At 45.4% G+C, this 22,470-nt stretch overlaps 1 protein-coding gene across 1 annotated transcript; it reads left to right on the top strand.

Moving 5' to 3' along the window:
* Window positions 1-6,836: 6,836 nt before the first annotated feature.
* LOC124688069 (histone H4) lies at window positions 6,837-7,148 on the top strand. Its single transcript, XM_047221787.1, has one exon. It carries the CDS (start codon window positions 6,837-6,839, stop codon window positions 7,146-7,148), a length of 312 nt encoding a protein of 103 aa, XP_047077743.1.
* Window positions 7,149-22,470: the final 15,322 nt, after the last annotated feature.

Raw genomic sequence — 22,470 nt, 5'->3', positions numbered from 1 at the left:
AACGAATGGTAGTGGGCACTCTAACCCCTTGCCGAGACAAACCTTCAAAGAGCGGCTCCCATGAATTATTTTTATTTTTGGGTGGCACTCCTTCCAACCTTTCTTTCACAAACCATGGCTAACCGAATCCTCGGGTGCCCGCCAACAATCTCATACCATGAAGGAGTGCCTTTTTATTTTAGTTTCATTATGATGATGACACTCCTCCCAACCTTTGCTTACACAAGCCATGGCTAACCGAATCCTCGGGTGCCGTCCAACAATCACATACCATGGAGGAGTGTCTATTTTTGTTAATTAATTTGGGACTGGGAATCCCATTGCCTGCTCTTTTTGCAAAATTATTGGATAAGCGGATGAAGCCACTAGTCCATTGGTGAAAGTTGCCCAACAAGATTGAAAGATAAACACCACATACTTCCTCATTAGCTATAAAACATTGACACAAATCAGAGGTAATAAATTTTGAATTGTTTAAAGGTAGCACTCAAGCAATTTACTTTGGAATGGCAGGAAATACCACATAGTAGGTAGGTATGGTGGACACAGATGGCATAGTTTTTGGCTCAAGGTTTTGGATGCACGAGAAGTATTCCCTCTCAGTACAAGGCTTTGGGCTAGCAAGGTTGTTTGAAGCAAACACAAGTATAAACCGGTATAGCAAAACTTACATAAGAACATATTGCAAGCATTATAATACTCTACACTGTCTTCCTTGTTGCTCAAACACTTTTACCAGAAAATATCTAGACCTTAAGAGAGATCAATTGTGCAAACCAATTTCAACAAGCTCTACAGTAGTTCTCCATTAATAGGCTTAGACTACATGAAAAAAACTTAATCATGATCTACTTGAGAGCTCAAAACAATTGCCAAGTGTCAAATTACCCAAGACATGATGAGGCATTTTCTGTTTCCAAACAAATATAAATAAGTGCAATAGCTTCCAACTTTTATCATTGAACATTAAAAGTAAAACGAAGAACACGAGTGTTCATATGAAAAAGCGGAGCGTGTATCTCTCCCACACAAGGATTGCTAGGATCCGAATTTATTCAAACATAAACAAAAATAAAAGCACACGAGACGCTCCAAGTAAAGCACATATGATGTGACCGAATAAAAATATAGTTTCGGGGAGGAACCTGATAAGTTGATGAAGAAGGGGATGCCTTGGGCATCCCCAAGCTTAGATGCTTGATTCTTCTTGAAATATGCAGGGATGAACCACGGGGCATCCCCAAGCTTAGACTTTTCACTCTTCTTGATCATATATCATCCTCCTCTCTTGACCCTTGAAAACTTCCTTCACACCAAACTTCTCATAAACTTCATTAGAGGGGTTAGTACTCAAAAAATTTGAATCCACCTTGGTCCTGTAGTGGCACATTGCAAGAACTCAATAAAACATTAGCTACAGCTCTCCACGTCTAGAAAACCTCGCTTAAAGTCCACAAGAGACAATGCAAAAAACGAGAGACAGAATCTGCCAAAACAGAACAGCCAGTAAAGACGAATTTTAATAAAATACTTCCGTTGCTCAAATCAGAAAACTCAAAACTAATGAAAGTTGCGTACATATCTGAGGAACACGCACGTAAATTGGCATATTTTTCTGAGTTACCTACAGGGAAAACAGCCCAGATTCGTGACAGATAGAAATCTGTTTCTGCGCAGAAATCCAAATCTAGTATCAACCTTCGATTAGAGACTTCACTTGGCACAACAAAACACAAAACTAAGATAAGAAGAGGTTGCTACAGTAGTAAACAACTTCCAAGACACAAATATAAAACAAAGTACTGTAGCAAAATAAAACATGGGTTATCTCCCAAGAAGTTGCTTTCTTTATAGCCATTAAGATGGGCTCAGCAGTTTTAATGATGCACTCGCAAGAAATAGTATTCGGAGCAAAAGAGAGCATCAAGAGGCAAATCCAAAACACATTTAAGTCTAACATGCTTCCTATGCAAAGGAATCTTGTACACAAATAAATTCATGAAGAACAAAGTGACAAGCATAAGAAGATAAAACAAGAATAACTTCAAAAATTTCAGCATATAGAGAGGTGTATTAGTACCATGAAAATTTCTACAATCATATTTTCCTCTCTCATAATAATTTTCAGTAGCTTCATTAACAAACTCAACAATATAGCTATCACATGCAGCATACTTTTCATGATTTCCAAACACATAATTTTTATCAAGTTCAAGAATAGTGGAATTAAAACTTTCAAACTTACTTTTATTAATAATATAACAAGGTAGGTGATCAATCTCAATAGATATGGGACTCATAGAATAAGTAAAGAATTCTCCAATCCCATTTTCATTAGTAGTACAATTAATATTATCAAGTAACATAGGACCATCATCTAAAGCTTTATCATAAACATTTGCCAAGCAAAATTCTTTAGTACCATGCATTTCGACATCAGGCACAAACAAAGCATTATCATAAGATTTATCAAAGTAGAATGGATTATCATAAATAACAGTAGCATAATTATTTTCACAAGTTTTACTCATAGGCAATACTTCAAGAGAATCCACGGGAACATAACATTCAACCTCTTCGGTAAGCATGGAGGACAATCAAATAGTGTAAGAGATAAAGAGTTACTCTCATTAGAAGGTTGGCATGGGTAGCTAATCCATTCTTCCTCCTTTTGTTCATCACTCTCCTCTTCTTTTTCATCCAATGAGCTTTCAGGTTCATCAATTTCCTCCTCTTTTTCATCCAATGAGCTTTCAGGTTCATCAATTCCTTCTTCCATCGGTTCCTGCAAATTGTGAGTGCATTCTTGTGCATTAATGTGTCTCTCTTTATAATCAAGGATATAAGGATTCCTACTTGTAGCATTCTATGCAAGAATTAAGGATAGTAGAGACATAATCTTTAAGGCCCTTACAAACAACACAAGTTTCATAATTCTCAACCATGAAGGATTCTATCTCGGAGGCTCCCATAAATAAGACAAATTGTTCTACCTCCTCGAACCCATAATGAATATAGCAATTCCGATTATAGTTCTTAATTAAAAATTCCTCACTAAAGCCACATTGAAATTTAAGATGTTTAGTATCCTGTTGAGAGCAACAGTTTATATCATGGCATTCAAGCAAGATTTTAGCAATTGTATTCAATTTTTCTATCATAGCACTCATTATTTTACCAGTTCTTGATTCTCTATAATTATTATAACATTCTATAAGCTCCAAGTAGGTTGTAGGTTCTCCCATAACAGCAATTTTTAATTTTTAGGTTTTTCAAATTTTTATGGATTTTTGGGTATATGAGGAAAATAAAACAAGACAAAAAGTAACTAGGCAAAAGTAAACTAAGCAAAATAATACTAGACAGAAATAAACTAAGCACAAATAAACTAGACAAAAGTAAACTAAGCAAAACAAAATAAAATAAAATAGAGAGAGAGGTGGAGTGTACTCCCCGGGTGAACTTATGAGTAGAGCTATGCCTCCCCGGCAACGGCGCCGAGAAAATAGTCTTGATGACCCACAAGTATAGGGGATCGCAACGGTCTTCGAGGGAAGTAAAACCCAAATTTATTGATTCGACACAAGGGGAGGTAAAGAATACTTATAAGCCTTAACAAGCTGAGTTGTCAATTCAGTTGCACACTGGAAAAGCACTAGCAACGGGGGTGATGTGAAAGTAGCGGTGATATGAGAGCAGATAGTAATAGTAACACAGCAGCGGTAATAGTAACACGGGAGCAATGGCACCGAGAAGATAGTTGATACTACTTCCAATGACATGTAGAACAAGTATATGATGATGAAATATGGACCGGGGTTCCCGAGCTATCTACACTAGTGGTAACTCTCCAATAACAAGTGTTGGGTGAACAAATTACGGTCGGGCAATTGATAGGATTGAAATAGCATTAAGACAGAATATCAAGATCATTAATCATGTAGGCATGTTTTCCAATAATAGTCGTACGTGCTCGCAATGAGAAACTTGCACAACATCTTTTGTCCTACCAGCCGGTGGCAGCCGGGCCTCAAGGGAAACTACTGGATATTAAGGTACTCCTTTTAATAGAGTACCGGAGCAAAGCATTAACACTCCGTGAAAACATGTGTCCCTCACATCACCGCCATCCCCTCCGGTTGTCCCGATTTCTTGTCACTTCGGGGCCTTTGGTTCCGGACAACGACATGTGCATACAACTTGTAGATACAATCTAAGCAATAAGTATAAAGCTCAAATCTAAGATCATGCCACTCGGGCCCTAGTGACAAGCATTAAGAATAACAAGATTGCAGCAACAATAACATCACAAACTTTGTAGATAGACAATCATAATGTAACAATCCATCGGATCCCGACAAACACAACACCAATTACATCAGATGAATCTCAATCATGTAAGGCAGCTCATGAGATCATTGTATTGAAGTACATGGGGGAGAGAATACCAACTAGCTACGGCTAGAACCCGTAGTCCATGGGGGAACTACTCACGGAGCATGATGGAGGCGATGGCGTTGATGGAGATGGCTTCCGGGGGCACTTCCCCGTCCCGGCAGGGTGCCGGGACAGAGACTTCTGTCCCCCGAATTGGAGTTTCGTGATGGCGGCGGCGCCCCTGGAGTCTTTCTGGAGTTTCGTCAAGAGTTACGGTGTTTTTAGGTCGAAAGGGATTTTATAGGCGAAGAGGCGGCGCAGGGGGGCACCTGGGGGCTCCCCACCACAGGCCGGCGCGGGCCCAGGCCAGGCCGCGCCGCCCTATGGTGTGGTGGCCCTCTGGCCCCTCTCCGACTCTTCTTCGGTGTTCTGGATGCTTCCGGGAAAAATAGGAGGTTTGGTCTTCGTTTCGTCGAATTCGAGAATATTGCCCGAACAACCTTTACGGAACCAAAAACGGCGAGAAAACGAGAACTGACACTGTGGCATCTTGTTAATAGGTTAGTTCCGGAAAACGCATAAAAACATTATAAAGTGCAAGCAAAACATTTAAGTATTGTCATAAAACAAGCATGGAACGACAGAAATTATGGATACGCATAATTTCTATCGTTCCATGCTTGTTTTATGACAATACTTACATGTTTTGCTTGCACTTTATGAAAGTTTATGAAGTTATTGTTGCTGCAATCTTGTTGTGTTTAATGCTTGTCACTAGGGCCCGAGTGCCATGATCTTAGATTTGAGCTCTATACTTATTGCTTAGATTGTATCTACAAGTTGTATGCACATGTCACTGTCCGGAACCAAAGGCCCCGAAGTGACAGAAATCGGGACAACCGGAGGGGATGGCGGTGATGTGAGGGACACATGTTTTCACTGAGTGTTAATGCTTTGCTCCGTACTCTATTAAAAGGAGTACCTTAATATCCAAGTAGTTTCCCTTGAGGCCCGGCCGCCACCGGCCGGTAGGACAAAAGATGTTGTGCAAGTTTCTCATTGCGAGCACGCATCTGACTATTATTGGAAAACATGCCTACATGATTAATGATCTTGATATTTTGTCTTAATGCTATTTAAATCCTATCAATTGCCCGACTGTAATTTGTTCACCCAACACTTGTTATTGGAGAGTTGCCACTAGTGTAGATAGCTGGGAACCCCGGTCCATCTTTCATCATTATATACTTGTTCTCATGTCATTGGAAGTAGTATCAACTATCTTCTGGTGCCATTGCTGCTGTGTTACTATTACTACTGCTCTCATATCACTGCTACTTTCACATCACCCCTGTTACTAGTGCTTTTCCAGGTGCAGCTGAATTGACAACTCAGTTGTTAAGGCTTATAAGTATTCTTTACCTCCCCTTGTGTCGAATCAATAAATTGGGTAATACTTTCCTCGAAGACTGTTGCGATCCCCTATACTTGTGGGTCATCAGTCTTCCACACGATCTAGATGGTGTAGCAGGAGGGCAGGCAGATCGAGCTGCCATGCTTGGCATCCTCATATCGGAGATGTCGTAGCCGCTGCTGTTGATGCCCCGGTACGCCGTCGAGGACATGCCGCCGGGCATGTCGGAGGAAGGGGCATTCAACCTGGAGCTGCAGTACTCGGTACCGCCTCCTCTGCGTCGTGGGCACCCGTGGCTGCTCCACCTCCACCTGTGCCACCGGCCGCACCGGCATTTGCTCGTCGGTTCCCAACTGGCCATGGGCGATCCCGGACCTTGACGACCTGACCCAGATGCCCAACGACAGCTAGGAGTATGCTAGGGTTAGGGTTTTAGCGGGCTATGACCTTTTTATAATTTTCATGTTTTTTTTATTTTTAACGGTGTGTAAATTATTTTACAAATAAAAAATGCGGGCTAATTTCGTGTCTACGACCGATACAAACGGATACACGTGATCAATTTTTAATGTCTCAAATGCGTAGGGCCACTGTAGACTCTCACAAATCAAGTCGTGGGTCACGCGCCCCGTCCAAAGCAGCTCACACTCTCTCGCTGGCCACTACAGTGCCCCACAACTGTAGCCACGTCACCGATCCCCCCACAACTGTAGCCACGTCACCGATCCGCGCCGAACGCAGTCTTCAATCAACCACCATCCAGCCCAAATCGAACGCCTGCCACTCCAGCTCCCACGGATCGGCATCCCTCCACCACCATCCCACACCCATCCCATCCAAATCCAATCCGCCAAAATCGAAACCCGCCACGCCCCGCTCAAACTCCAAACTCAAAAAATTTCCCGTTCCCCTCCCAAACCCACCACCGCTCCCTCCTATAAATCCGGCCTCAAATCCGCATCTCCTCCGCACCGCACCCACAACCTCCACAGCAGATTCCAAATCCTCTCTCGCCTTCTCATCCCAATCTCCTCCGACTCCGACGATGTCCGGCCGCGGCAAGGGAGGCAAGGGCCTGGGCAAGGGCGGCGCGAAGCGCCACCGCAAGGTGCTCCGCGACAACATCCAGGGCATCACCAAGCCGGCCATCCGGCGCCTGGCCCGCCGCGGCGGCGTCAAGCGCATCTCGGGGCTCATCTACGAGGAGACCCGCGGCGTGCTCAAGATCTTCCTCGAGAACGTCATCCGCGACGCCGTCACCTACACCGAGCACGCGCGCCGCAAGACCGTCACCGCCATGGACGTCGTCTACGCGCTCAAGCGCCAGGGACGCACCCTCTACGGCTTCGGCGGCTGAGTCAGTCCCTTGGTGATGACGGCGAACGGGCCATGCTGGTTGCCTGCCGTTTCTTCTTGTTGCGTTCTGCTTTAGTTCCCCTGTCCCCGTGTGTTAGTTCAGTAAAATCTGTTGCGAATCTGGTGGTTGGCTATGGCGTCTTCTGTAGTGAGATCCAACTTCTAGTTGTAACTCATGTAGTACTTTCCTTTGCCTGCAATGGAAAAGTTAGTTTCGATCCCAGGAAAATACCAAGGCCCCTCAGTCCTCCTTCTGCAATGTGTTATTTTCATATTGTGAGTGCTGTCCTTGTTACTACTTGGCTTTGTGACAGTCCAAGGTTAAATTCAGAGTGCCAAAGAAATGAATAACCCTGCCGGCTGTGTCGAATGAGTTGCTGTATTTAGTGTCTTGAGCTTTTGATGAACACACACTGTTGGCCGTTGAGTAATTCACCGCAACAACACACCGAATCTGGTAGATAGTGCATTCCCTGTTCTTTTCTTTTTTTGGGGTCAAGAACTGCGAAATCTGAGGCTGACATTGTGACAATTGTTTCCACTGGATAGCTGAAAGCTGGTGAAGTTCATTCGTCATGCAGTGTTCAAAGCCCGGTCCTGATCAAAACTAGGCCCAACTTCTCTCTTTCTTCATGACAGACGGCCCAGTCAAACCACTCCATTTTTTTTTTTGCATTATTATGCTCGCTGTACTGTACTGTACTGCAGGCTCCGCTGTGGTCAGAGCAGTCAGCGTCGAGCGTGACTGACAAATAAAGCTTTGGTTCCTCATTCTTCTACCTGGTTGGTGATTCATTGGAGGAAGAATAAGCGGAGTATAATCTCTTGTCATTGCCGAGTGCTCCCACTTTAAGAAATCACATTTGCGCTTGTCAGCATGCAACGACGGTTATCAGTTGGTATAGTACTAACGAATATACCACCTTTAGAGCATCTCCAGCCGCGTCCCCAAACCGTCCCCCAACGATAGAAAATGCGTTCCAGCCGCGGCCCCCAAAGCCCATTTTTGTCCGGCGCGGCCCGATACGGTGTCTGGTACCCCGAGCCCGTCCCCGTCCCACAGGGGACGCACCGGGGACGCCGGACACAACGAAAAGCGAGGCGGGGAGTGGCGGGGCCGACCCGTCGGCCGGCACAGGGAAGGCTAAAACCCCGTCGCCTACCTTTGGTCAAGCTACGTTAATGGCGTCCCTGTTTTCCCGGGCGACGCAGGACGCGTCTCGTCGTGCATGGCCGCGTGGCCGTCCGCGCCGGAGTTATTGTGTGCAACCACCCGGCCGCCGCCGTTGTTTAAGACGCCCTGCAGTTCTCGCCGCTCATAATCCTTATCGTCGCCGCCGCCTCCTCCCGCATCTTCTCCTCGCCGCTCAAAAAATGTCGAGCTCGTCCTCCCGCAAGATCGCCGCGGCGAACGGCTTCGGCCGCGGCAGCCTCACCGTGGCGGAGGCGTGGGCGCCGTACCACGCCGGTATCCGGTCCCGCCGGACATGCGGCCGCCAAGCAGCGGCGGCTGGAAGATGGCCGTGAACGGCATTGGATCCCGCCGCCGCCGAAGCCGGACACGGATCAATGGAGGGACGCCATCAAGGCCCGGCGGGCTCAACTCACCGCCGCAGAGCGGTTGGATCCAACGTGGGCGGTCACCAACAACGACGCCTGGTGGACGACGTACTTCAAGGCGAAGTACGGCGTCGAGATGCACAGCACCGACAACCTCGTCGGCCGCCCCAACAGCTGGAACAGGGAAGGCCGCGCCCTGTTCTTGGGCGTTCCGGGGCGCACCCTCGAGAACGTCCTCCGCGGCCTCCGCAATGGCGCTCCAAGGCTGGAGATGCCGTCGTCGCCGCCGCCGTCTCCTCAATGGCAGCCGAGGAGGACGACGTACTCATCCTCCTCGCACTCTTCTTCCTCGGGACCGACGCGATCGACGCCGTCCTCGTCGTACCGGTCGGCGCCCTACACCGTCCCCAAACGGGAGGTCAAGGAGGAGCCGGCGACGCCCGCCAACACGAGGCGTGGCGGCAGCGGCAGCCGGCGGCAGCAAGGGAGGCGCGGCGGCGCCCTCCTCATCCCGAAGCCGGAGGTGAAGGAGGAGCCGGAGGAAGCGTCGAAGGCGGCGCCGCCGGCGGACTACGAGCGGCGCGGCGGCTCATCGCCGGCGCGACGACCCCGAGGACCGCCCGGGGCTGCGGGCGGCGTTCTTGGCGTCCATGGACGACAAGGACGCTCGGAGGGCGACCCGGACGCGGCGATCGCCATGTCCATCCGCGACTCCGGCAAGCCGCCGGTGGACCTCACCGACGACGGCGAGGCAGGACCAAGCGGCTTGGTGAAGGACGAGCCCGTCGACGAGCGCGTCAAGCGGAGGTCGTCACCGACGACATGTACAACTTCCGCGATGACTACGACGCCTCCGGCCGCCGCAAGTGGTTCTAGATTAGGTTTAGTTTAAAGTTAGTAAAATTTCGTTCGAATCTATGTAAATTTGGACGAATCTAATCGAATCTAGTTAAGTTTAAAATTTGCGAAATTTTGTTTGGGGGACGCGACTGGGGAGCGACGTCCCCCAAACGCTCAATCCAGCGCCGTTTGGGAGACGGTTTGAGGGACGCGGCTGGAGTTCTCTAGTTCGTTTAAGCCGCAAGCTTACAAATCTGTCGCTAAATCAAGCCTCCCTTTCTTCTACTGTTTGTTGTGTGACTAGGATAATAGGAATCATACCTTTGCTGTCAGTGTCCAGAACAATATTGGATGTGTGTTGACTGGTAGCTGCGGATAAGAGTAATCGATTACCCCCACTGAAGCCTGTCTCCAGCTTTAGTTAACCACAGCCACATATACTCGGCAGTTTGTACCTTTAAGCAAGCGGATAAGCTAATTATAGAGGCCAGTCCCATTCCCATGGTCATATGATATTCTCCTTTTGTCTCCTGCGTGTATTTCAAAATTAAACAACAGCTTTACTGAAAACGTTTCACTTTGCAAAAGTTTAATGTGCTCGGTGATGTTGATGTTGCATTAGTGCGTCCGTCTGACATGCAGAAGGTATGTTAGGGATTGTCACGCATCCTTCAAAAGAAAACTTGTCATCGATAAATCTTGTATTTTGCGGATCAAAATATGGAAGAAAATGCATATCAATGCCGTTGAGAATATAAGAATCCAAGGAAAATTTTAGCCAAGAAACACGAGCACTGATTTGTGGCACCCGAGCTCCAGTGAGGTCGGTACTTCAAAGGTTTGAAAATGGTCTTTTGGAGGAAATTCCAAAAAGCAATATATACATGGATACATACAATGCTGTCTATGCATTTGCAAGATTTTGCAAAAAAATAGGTTGTATTTTAGGTTACACAAGAAGATGAATTGGTGGTTGTAAGAAAGATGATAATATGCTTGGTCAAAATTTGTATCCTACCTACTTGATGCTGATTATATGTACTTTCGTAAAAAAATAGAAATCTGCAGACTAAAAATTCCGGTGTTTGGATTTCCTTTTTCTTGTATTTGAAATGAATTACGGCGAGTCACAACAAACGGGCATGGGTTCACGGTAGGGTTGCCGGCGGCGCCTGCATAATGTCCCGCAAAGCAAGAATTGCTATAGCAAAAGGTGTCACCGAATTTAAGCAGAGTTAAAGAAGGATTAGCGCATGCTATGCTTTTGGCACCCTAGTCTATGGCATCCAAGCTCTACTGAGCTTGGCATTTTTTTCTCTCGAAATTCTACTGATTTATTAATAATCATCAATAATACTCTCTCCGATCCGAAAAAAGAGTCGGAAAGGCGATTTTACAAAATAACCCCCTATCTTTTTTCTTTGTCAACCCGCACTCCCATGTCCCGACGGGCTGATGGCCGCGTCCCACCCCCACCCGCATCCCATCCCCACTCGCTCTGCTCTTCTCTCCCCGCCTCGCGTCGCCGTGGAGCTCGTGCGTCGCCGCCGAGCTCACGTCGCCGCCGCGCTCCCCTCGCCTCACCGTGTTTTCCCTCCACCTTCCATATGCTCGCTTCAAGCCCCCTCCATCTTCCACCGGCTCGGCGCGAGCCCCATCGTCCGCCAAAAAAGTTTGCCTTTTTATCCAACCGGTGATGAATCGCCGGATCCGGCGTCGGCGAGGCTTGATCCGGTGGATACGAGTCCGGAGGCACCGGATCCGGTGGCTGCGAGGCCGGACGCGCTGGATCCTGCTCCCGCAACGACAGGATCGTGGGCAGGTTGTGGTGACCCTGCATACCACTGCATGTTGTAGTATGCCAGTCGTTGATATAACATTCACGAAGTACCATTCCGCAAATATTACATCCCTCAGAGTAGTACAACAGAACATAGCAGGGTCCATAACTCATTCACTTATTATTACAAGCATCAAACATATATTGTCTTGGAGCTCCTCTTGGGTCCTAAGAGGAATACTCCTGGGTTCGAGGCGAACCCACCTTAACTTACAATATAGAAGTTTCACTAGGTTATACATTTATTACCACGAGCAGTTAAATACTAAGAGTTCCCACTGCTCGGCTACTACTACTACTCAGTGCTGCTAGGCTTGTTCTCCTCCGGAAGCCTCCCCGATTCCGTAGACTATGAGATAGTCTACGCCTTCAATACCTCCTGAGAGGTCTGGTTCTTCATAGCCGATGATCTCGGCTCCTTCAGGGTTGTCGTAGTCCTCCTCCAGACGATTCAGACAATCTAAGCAAGGGATTTGAGATTGGGATGAGTACGAGCGTACTCAACAAGTTCATTATAGATAAGAGGTGTTTAATGCACTAACTACGATATTAGACCAGAAAGTCTAATACCAATGCAGGTTTTGATAAACATTTCTTCAAGAGATTGCTTTTATTTCAAAGAGCTATGTCCGTCAGCCTTCACCGGTTTACTAGAACTTCATGGAGCTCCTTTCCGGCCGCGTTCGTAGTTCCATATCCCGGAACAGGGAGTGACAGGTCACGAGTTCTTTACACTCGCAGAGGTGTGTTGCTTTACCCATAAGAGATCTTAACCTTGGTGCCAACCGGGCATCTTTCCCGTCCACACTTCCTTCGGTGTGAGGCCCGGTATAAGGTCTAGCCAATCATGTTCCTCCGCTACCTCGAACACCCACCCGTTGTTGCATGCCCCGACCACGGGTCCACGCCGGTCCCATTATTCCCGTAGATTTCAGGGTGGACCCCGACCACGACGACGAGTGCCGGGCTCTACCATACACTCCTACGCCGGTAGTTGCAACCCATCATAGACCGCATTACCGTGGGGAATTAGAATGGGATCCCCACCCTCCGGTTGTTCCGCAAGACACAACCTGCTACGGTAAGCATTGCATTACCGTGGGGAATTAGAATGGGATCCCCACCCTCCGGTTGTTCCGCCAGATACAACCTGCTACGGTAAGCGCATCCGTTGATGAACGAGAGGTGGAAACACTTTTGACTACTCCGTCCCACTCCGGATCTTATGGTTAACACGGGTATTACGGCACAAGAATCACTGGAGACATTTGTTGTTTAATCCTAGATGGATATAAACCCTTGCAATGGAACCTCCACCATATCAACACAATCCATGGTTCCATTGCCCACCACATAGTCATATTCATAGTTATGAAAGTAGTGGTTTTGGTTTTTATGCAATAGTGATAACCATAGTACTTTGCAAGTAATTTGATAGAAATACTCAAATGACATGAGCAAGTGATGAACTTGCCTGAACACTGCAAAGTTCTGCATTTGGATGGTGTGGACTGACCCTTGTCCTCTGGTTCTGAAAAATAGCATCATTGTCTGATAAGGGCAATGTTTAAAGAAGCAATTATGCATGATTCCAGTTTTAGGGTTTGTTTCCCCCCCTTCCGATGTCGTTATTATTTCATGTAAGAGGTTGTTACTAAGAATTATTTGACGATACTTTATTTAAAGTAAAATACAACCTTGAAATGTTGTCAAGGTGTTTTTAAAGTCCAAATGCAATAATGGGCTTATTTTCATTATTGAAAATAATATGTGTGATTTAAGTTACTATTTAAATCATCAAATTAAGATTTATTCTTAATTGTCTTCAAAAATTCTCTTTGGTATTTTATTTAAATAGAGAATTTTATGCTGATTAGTTTTCATATTTTTAATTATTTTTTTAGAGCTATTAAACATTTACTATTGATTTTCAAAGTTTCTGGTTTTAATGGATTTATGAAAAGACCAAATTGCCCTTGGGCCCCACCCGTCGGTGGCCCAACGGGTTAGGTTGGCCGACCCACCTGGTCCGGCCCAACCCACTCACTCTCTCCCTCTCCCTCTCGTGCGCGACCGAACCCTAACCCTACTCCTCTCTCTGGCGACCCGCGTCGCCTCCGCCGTCGCCGCTCGATTCCGGCCGTCTCCGGTCCCCGCCGGCGACGAGATGGTGCGGATCTGGACCGCCACTCGACGGCGCACCAGATCCTCCGTGTAGATCTGGCCTCCGTCGCCTCCCTGGCTCACCCTCAACGCGTTCGCCCGCACGGCCGTGGGGGTTCCGCGGTGATTCGTCGCTCACCGGCGATTCTGGCACCGTGACGCCGCCGTGGGCGTTGCCGTGATGCTGCCATGGCCTGGCTTGGCCTGGCGCCGCCGCGCTCTGGCGTGTGCCGCCGTGGCCGCCATGGATGCGTCGATCTGCTCGTCCCCGGTAAGTGCGCCTCCCTTCTTCCCCTCTCTTGTGCCTGTTCTTCTTCCCCTCCTCTAGCTCCGGCCATGGCTGCTCCTCCTTGGGGAGAGGCCTGCCGTGCCCATGCTCTGCTGCCATGCCTAGCTAGCCGTGCAAGCTCGCGTGCTTCGTTGTGCTGCTTCGTTGTGTTGTTCATGCTTGCTGTGTCTGCTCGTGCCTGCTATGCCATGCCTTTCTTTCTTAAATCTAGCTCTGTGTCTCTATTCTGGTTACTATGCTTGCCAGAACTCAAGTGTATTCATGTATGCTTCCCTGGCTTGATTACAGTGTGCAATTATTGCAAATTTGCAAGTGCCAGTGCTATTATATGCTATAGCTTGTGCTTGATTTCATGAGTATGCTCAATTGAGCATTGCTGTTTGGCTTATCGGTGTTATTCGGTGATGAGTGTAAGTGCTTTGCTTGTATATCTTGATCCAGTGGTTTATCAAGTATTTGATGTGCTTCGGATACAATCATAAATGATTTATGTAATTGTCTGTGATATAACTGTTGCTTAACTGTGGCTATTTCATTTATATGGTTCATGGATTGATGCCAGGCTTGCCCCTGTCAAGCTTTTGTATGCTAAGGCAAGCCCTGATGATCATATGATCATCAATGCTTGATGACTTTCTGCTGTCCTATGGCTTGTGTTTCACTAATTCTCTTACTTGACCTGTGTGGTACTCAAGCATGTGCTGGTGCATGCTCTTGCTTACCCCTAAGACTCTGCTGTTGCTTGCGAGTGATCCTCTAGATCATTAGCAAGTGTATGTACTCATCGGTTGCTTGTGTATTTCAATTATCTGTCTAGTTTGGCTTGATCACATGGATAATTGATGTGAACTGCCTCTGCAGTTATGATCATTTCATTGAGTTTGGTAGGGCTAGATGGATGCCAACACTTGGTTGTGTACCCTAGCCCTCCTTTTGAACCCTACTTGGGTGATGATATCTGTGCATGGCTTCTTTGTTGGGATTGGTTAAGTGGTTGAGGTGGCCTTGACGAGCAATTCTTTGTCTGTTAAGGTAGCTCCCACCCTTGTTGGCTAGTCGTGACTCATTCGGATGCTTTCTGGGTGATTCTTTTGTTGGATTGCCAGTAGCTTTTGATGTTGAAATCAAATAGACAATGATTTTTCTAAACTCTGATGGTTAATGAACCATTTAGTGCTAGGTGAATTGGACTAGCTAGTTAGGGATTAAATCCTTGTTGGATTTCTCTGGTTGTGTCACTGTGTTGACACAACCAATGTTCCCTGGATGATTTCCTTCTGGTTATTCTTCATTTGCTTGCACCAAATGGCTGGATAGCCAGATGATGATACAAGCAGGGTTCTACCCTCTTTTGCTTCTGTGACTTGTGCATATGCTGGATTAGTATGAGCAAAACCTTGCTTGCTCATGATCTATTGGTATACCTCACTCCAGCTCCTAGAAAAGTTGTTGGTGTAGAGGTTTTACTTCTGTGTTGATCTTATGGTTGATTTGCTTGCCCTGCTCCTCCTGGTGAGCTTGTGAAGCTTGATTTGATTCAGGTGATGGTGGAATAGTTGAACAGCAGTGGTTGTTCTTCTGTTCTTGCTGTTCTTGGTTTGCTGTTCTTGCTACTGGTTACTTACCCTGGTGCCTTGTCGATGGAATGGTTAGGGTTTAGCTGTGAAAAGCTTAAATATGGCCAGCCTTTGCTTCCCTGGTCGACAACACCACATCTCACCCTGATGACTCACTGTGTGTGTGTGTTGCATGCACACATGCTGTGTGTGCAGCCTGTGTGTGTGGGTGCACATGCTTGGGACTTGAGCTGTTGAGAGGATCAGCTCGGCTGGACCTTGATCATATCCACTCTTCACAATTTATTTGCTAACCTGCCAAGTGGCTTTGCCACTTGGCTTAATACTCTGGTTGTTGTGTGTGTGTGCAGGGATCCAGTGCTGATCAAGATGAACTCAAGATCATCTGGATCAAAGAATTCATGAAGATCACAATGTAGTTTAGGTCATTTAAATAACTTGTAATTTTCCTTTTTTTGTTTCTATTTATTCAATTCTTGTAATGTATTGTAATTCCATAATTCAATTCTGAATATTGTAAAGACAATGTATTATGTGTGTGATTATCAATAAAGCTCAAGTTTTCCTTAATGAGCTTTATGTAATTGTTGTTTTACTTATATTCTTGCTTAATGATAATTGTTTGTTAAATTATCTCAAATTTTAATTATGTGATAACCATTTAATGTTTGAATTTGAAATTCAAATTCAAAGTTGGTTTGAATTCATTCAAACAACTTACTTGTAATTCAATCATGCAACTTATGATTTCAATGCAATTTCACTTCTCTCTTCTCAAAACCCTAATTTAGACAAGTAGGAACAAGTTCATCGCACTCTCGAAACCCTAACCCTGTAAGGTGTCGAGAGAGAAACCTGTCCCCCTTTGATGCAGTTTTGTTTTAAAAGTGCGAAATTTCCCCGTAATTTACAATGCAATGCACATCCCTTTCTAAAAACTACCCCTCGATCGTCTCTAAACCTGGGACATTACAGCCTTCCCCCTTAAAGAAAACTTCGTCCCGAAGTTGTGGTTGTAATACCTGAAAAGTTCGGGGTATGTTTTCCTCAGGTCTTCCTCCTTTTCCCAGGTGGCTTCCCTCTCGGGATGATGCTTCCATTGTATCTTGCAATACTTTATCGCTCGATTCCTGAGTTGTTTCCAGTTCTCCTCGAGAATCTTCGCTGGCTTCTCGATGTATGTCAAATCTGGTTGTAACTCGAGCTCTTCATGTGATACTGGTTCATCTGGGGTCTTCAAACATTTTCTGAGTTGAGACACATGGAATATGTTGTGAACCTGAGATAACCTTCCCGGTAGTTCCAATTCGAAGGCTAACCCTCGGTTTTGACTCAGAATCTTGAAAGGTCCGATGTACCTAGGGCTTAGCTTTCCTTTTACTCCAAACCTCTGAAGGCCTTTCATCGGGCTCACCTTAAGATATACCATGTCTCCAACTCGTGGCTCCCAAGTTCTCCTCTTTTGATCGGCATAACTCTTTTGTCGGCTCTGGGCTATCTTGAGCCTATCCCTGATAATGTCAATGATTTGTTGCTTTTCCTTGACATAATTAGGGTTGAACTCTTTGCTTGCTCCGGCTTCATACCAACATATCGGTGATCTACACTTCCTTCCATACAGAGCTTCAAACGGTGCCATCTTGATGCTGCTTTGATAGCTGTTATTGTATGAAAACTCTGCTAGTGGTAAGTGCTCTTCCCATGATCCTCCGAAGTCTAGGGCACAAGCCCTAAGCATATCCTCTAAGATCTGGTTGGTTCTCTCGGTTTGTCCACCTGTCTGGGGATGATAGGCGGTACTATAGTCCAGCTTGGATCCTAAAGCTTCGTGTAATTGCTTCCAAAATGCTGACGTGAACACGGATCCTCGATCCGATACAATCTTCTTGGGTACTCCATGTTTACTCACGATCTCTTTGATGTAAAGATCGATGAGTTTCTCTCCTTTATCTTGTCTGGTTCACCGCTAAGAAGTGTGCACTTTTCGTCAACCGGTCCACGATTACCCATATCATGTCCTTCTTTTTATTAGTCATGGGTAGTCCGGTGATGAAATCCATTCCTATCTCCTCCCATTTCCATTCTGGAATGGGTAAAGGTTGTAACTTCCCTGCCGGACTCTGATGTTCAGCCTTCACTCTTTGGCAGGTGTGGCATTCCGCCACGTATTGAGCTATTTCTCTCTTCATGTTGTTCCACCAGAATAACTCCTTTAGATCCATGTACATCTTTGTACTACCCGGATGTATGGAGTATGGTGTTTGATGGGCTTCCCGGAGTATTACTTCTTTGATTTCAGCAATATCCGGAACACAAATTCTCTTCTGGAACCATAATGATCCCGATTCTCCTCGGTGAAATTCTGATGGTCTCCCTTCATCTATCCTTCTCATCTCCTCCACGATGAATGGATCGTCCAACTGACCCATCATTATCTCATTCTTCAGGTCGACATTTAACTCATCGGCTACTTGTAAAGCCGATAGTCCTTCATGAGCTTCTTTCTCCCAAAGTTGTATCTGGGCTTGGCTTATTTCCTTCCTCAACTCCGGTGATAACTCTTGCTCCACTCCTCCAGTGCTCTTCCTACTCAAAGCATCTGCTACAACATTAGCCTTTCCTGGAGTATAATTGATGGTCAAATCATAATCCTTGATTAATTCTAGCCATCTTTTCTGTCTCATGTTGAGTTCCTTCTGAGTAAAGAAGTATTTGAGACTCTTATGATCTGTATAGAGCTCACACTTGGCTCCATAGAGAAAATGTCTCCATGATTTAAGTGCAAATACGACTGCTGCTAATTCTAGATCATGGGTTGGATAGTTCACCTCATGAGGTCTGAGTTGCCTCGATCCATAAGATATCACTTTCCGATCTTGCATGAGTACGCAACCCAATCCATGCTTGGATGCGTCACAATACACGGTGTAATCCTTGCCAACTTCAGGAACTGCTAACACCGGTGCTGTGGTGAGTTTTTCCTTCAGAGTCTGAAAACTCTTCTCACACTCCTCTGACCACACGAATGGTGTGTTCTTCCTTAATAACTTCTTCATTGGTCCTGCTATCTTGGAGAATCCTTCAATGAATCTCCGATAGTATCCTGCCATTCCTAGGAATCCTCGGATTTCTTTGACAGTCTTAGGTGCTTCCCATTCTAAAACTGCTGCTACCTTGCTCGGGTTAACAACTATTCCATCTTTGCTAATGACATGACCAAGAAATTCCACTTGATCTAGCCAAAATTCACACTTGCTGAATTTGGCATAGAGTTGATGTTCTCTTAGTGTTTGCAACACTATCTTCGGATGTTCAAGCATGTTCAGCTTTATCTTTGGAATAGATCAAGATATCATCGATGAATACGATGACGAACTTGTCTAGACATGGCATGAAAATCTTATTCATGAGATTCATGAAAATTGCTCGGGGCATTGGTTAATCCAAATGGCACTACAAGGTATTCATGATGTCCATACCTTGAAACAAAGGCAGTTTTCGGAACGTCTTCCTTCTTGATCTTTATCTGGTGATAACCGGATCTTAGATCAATTTTGGAAAAGACTCCCGCTCCTCTAACTTGATCAAATAGATCTTGTATTCTTGGAAGTGGGTACTTGTTCTTGATTGTGACGTTGTTCAAATTCCCGTAGTCTCCGCACATCCTTCTACCACCATCTCTTTTATCCACGAAGATTACGAGTGATCCCCATGGTGAAACACTTTCTTGTATAAATCCTTTCTGTTCCAAGTCATCCAATTGCTCCTTAAGTTCTTTCAACTCCTTAGGCCCCATCTTATATGGTGCTTTAGCAATCGGAGCTGTTCCTGGAATTAGGTCGATAGTGAATTCTATCTCCCTATCTGGTGGCATTCCAGGTAATTCTTTAGGAAACACATCCTGGAATTCATTCACTACAGGTATATCCTCTAACTTCACCTCCTTCATATTGTTCAGCTGTAACTCAACTTCAATCTGTGTATGCTTGTCTCCTTGGTAGATCATTCTACTTCCATCGGGGCTTTTCAAAGACACTGTCTTGTTCACACAGTCGATCAATGCTCCGTTAGCTTCTAACCAGTTCATACCAAGAATGACATCAATGTCCTTCATCGGTAAAATGAACAGGTCTGCGTCAAAAGCGCACTTATTGATCATAATGACTTGTTTTTGTTTGGTATGAGTTACTACTATCGTTCCCCCCGCGGAAAGTATGGTTATGGGTGTATCTAACTTAGTGCAACTAATCCCATGTTTGATGATGAATTGCTGAGAAATGAATGATGTAGTTGCACCAGTATCAAAAAGTACTTTGCCAGGATGAGTGAGTATCTGGAGCGTACCTATCACTGCCTGATCGGAGTTGACCACCTCCTCCAGACTAGTGCAGTTCAGCTTGCCGAAGGGTTTCTTGTTCTTCCAGTTCCCTCCTCGGCTTCCTCCTCCTCCTGACTGACCTCCTCCAGTATTTCTCTTGGGGCAGTGCTTCAGCATGTGCCCCTCCTGGCGACAACCAAAGCATATGATCTTTGGCTTCTTGCAATCCTTGGCAAAATTCCCTATGAATCCACAGCTTCTGCAAACTATTTGATTTGCAGTCTGGAATGCTTGGTTCTTCCTACTACCGTAGTAGTAGTAGTAGTAGTAGTAGTAGTTGTTGTTGTTGTTGTTGTTGTTGTTGTTGTTGTTGTTGTTGTTGTTGTTGTTGTTGTTGTTGTTGTTGTTGTTGTTGTTGTTGTTGTTGTTGTTGTTGTTGTTGTTGTTGTTGTTGTTGTTGTTGTTGTTGTTGTTGTTGTTGTTGTTGTTGTTGTTGTTGTTGTTGTTGTTGTTGTTGTTGTTGTTGTTGTTGTTGTTGTTGTTGTTGTTGTTGTTGTTGTTGTTGTTGTTGTTGTTGTTGTTGTTGTTGTTGTTGTTGTTGTTGTTGTTGTTGTTGTTGTTGTTGTTGTTGTTGTTGTTGTTGTTGTTGTTGTTGTTGTTGTTGTTGTTGTTGTTGTTGTTGTTGTTGTTGTTGTTGTTGTTGTTGTTGTTGTTGTTGTTGTTGTTGTTGTTGTTGTTGTTGTTGTTGTTGTTGTTGTTGTTGTTGTTGTTGTTGTTGTTGTTGTTGTTGTTGTTGTTGTTGTTGTTGTTGTTGTTGTTGTTGTTGTTGTTGTTGTTGTTGTTGTTGTTGTTGTTGTTGTTGTTGTTGTTGTTGTTGTTGTTGTTGTTGTTGTTGTTGTTGTTGTTGTTGTTGTTGTTGTTGTTGTTGTTGTTGTTGTTGTTGTTGTTGTTCTATCTTGGCTTGAAACTCAAGCTGGTATTGGGCTTGTTGCTAACAAACCTCTTAGGCTCAAACTTGGCCTTCTTCCTTTTCTCTTCTTGCAGTTGTTTGAAGTCATCTTCAAGAGTGATGGCTGCATCCACCAACTCTTGGAATTCTGTCGCCCTCATCATTCTGAGTTGTACCTTGAACTGGGGACTTAACCCCCTCAAAAACCTCTTCTTGTTGTTGTTGTTGTTGTTGTTGTTGTTGTTGTTGTTGTTGTTGTTGTTGTTGTTGTTGTTGTTGTTGTTGTTGTTGTTGTTGTTCTATCTTGGCTTGAAACTCAAGCTGGTATTGGGCTTGTTGCTAACAAACCTCTTAGGCTCAAACTTGGCCTTCTTCCTTTTCTCTTCTTGCAGTTGTTTGAAGTCATCTTCAAGAGTGATGGCTGCATCCACCAACTCTTGGAATTCTGTCGCCCTCATCATTCTGAGTTGTACCTTGAACTGGGGACTTAACCCCCTCAAAAACCTCTTCTTCTTCTTGTCCTCGGTGTTGACCTCCTCAACAGCATACCGGGACAGCTTTGAAAACTCCCTGACATAGGTCATGATGGCCTTGTCCTTCTGCTCGAGACCTTCAAATTCTCGACGCTTCAGTTCCACAATACTTTCAGGGACATTGGATTCCCTGAACTTCCTCGCAAACTCCTCCCAGGTAAACACTTTTCCAGCCGGATAAACGGCTGCGATGTTGTCCCACCATGATGCGGCAGGTCCACATAACAAGTGGGTAGCATAACGAACCTTCTCCTGGTCGTTGCAACCAACAGTGTTGAGCTTTCGCTCAGTGTCCATGAGCCAGTCTTCCGCGTCCATTGGCTCGGGCGCGTATGCGAAAGATATAGGTTTTGTGTTCTGGAAGTCTGATAAGGTGACTCCCTGATTCTCAGGTCTCTCAACTCTGTTCTGCTGCAGCAATTCCTGAAAGAATTTATTCTGCTGCTCCAACGTAATACGTTGCCTCTCCTCCACCAATTGCATGTATTGGACGAAATTCTGTTGCGTCATGGGTGGTGGTGGTGGTGGAAACTGATTCCTGGCTGCTTCGTCAGCCTCTTCCTTTTGCTTTGCTTCGCGCTCCATGCGCTGCGCTTCGGTCTCCTCTCCTAACGCTCCCGACATAACCCCCTAGTTCTGCAACACAAGATGATACTCATAGTTACTCCATGCGCAAGTTTTCTGAGCTCAACTTTGTGCACAGAACTAGTCACGCAATGGAAATCAAGAAGCAAATCCAAATCATACAAAACATATACCATATATTTACATACTTAAGTAGCCTTATTACAATACTCAAGTCTATGTGAGTATGCAAACTCACTTTATTAAAGTATATGTACAAATTTCTACAAAATATTACACACTACAATACACGTGGTACTTGTGTATTGTAGCTTTGCTTCCCCTTGGTGGTCTCTATTCGATCTTCACTCCCGATACATTCCAGGCTTCCATCCGGTCGAACGTGTCGTCCTCCTGACAAAACCTGGAACATAAGGTCTCCCCGTCGGCTGGTAGTCGGAATCACATGATGATCCTAGGAAGAAATCAGTGTTCACGAACTGATCATTCAGTGCATCGTAGTCCACCCATCGGGTGTACTCCCCCGTGCCTACACCATAGGTATTTCCTTTATTCGTATCCGACTCAACCGGTGTCGGATACCCTCCAACTTCTTCCTCATTCCACGGATAACTCTGGTGCTGGGTCGTGGCATCTTCATTCATCTCCCCGTCATAATACGCTGAGGTA

This window comes from Lolium rigidum, chromosome 2 (genome assembly GCF_022539505.1).
Source record: "Lolium rigidum isolate FL_2022 chromosome 2, APGP_CSIRO_Lrig_0.1, whole genome shotgun sequence".
In the NCBI taxonomy this organism is placed as follows: domain Eukaryota; kingdom Viridiplantae; phylum Streptophyta; class Magnoliopsida; order Poales; family Poaceae; genus Lolium; species Lolium rigidum.
The sequence above is the reverse complement of the archived record's forward strand: the minus strand, read 5'-3'. Positions and strand labels throughout refer to the sequence as shown.

Coding starts and splice junctions, on each gene's coding strand:
- LOC124688069 (XM_047221787.1), top strand. CDS start 6,837: ATGTCCGGCCGCGGCAAGGGAGGCAAGGGCCTGGGCAAGGGCGGCGCG.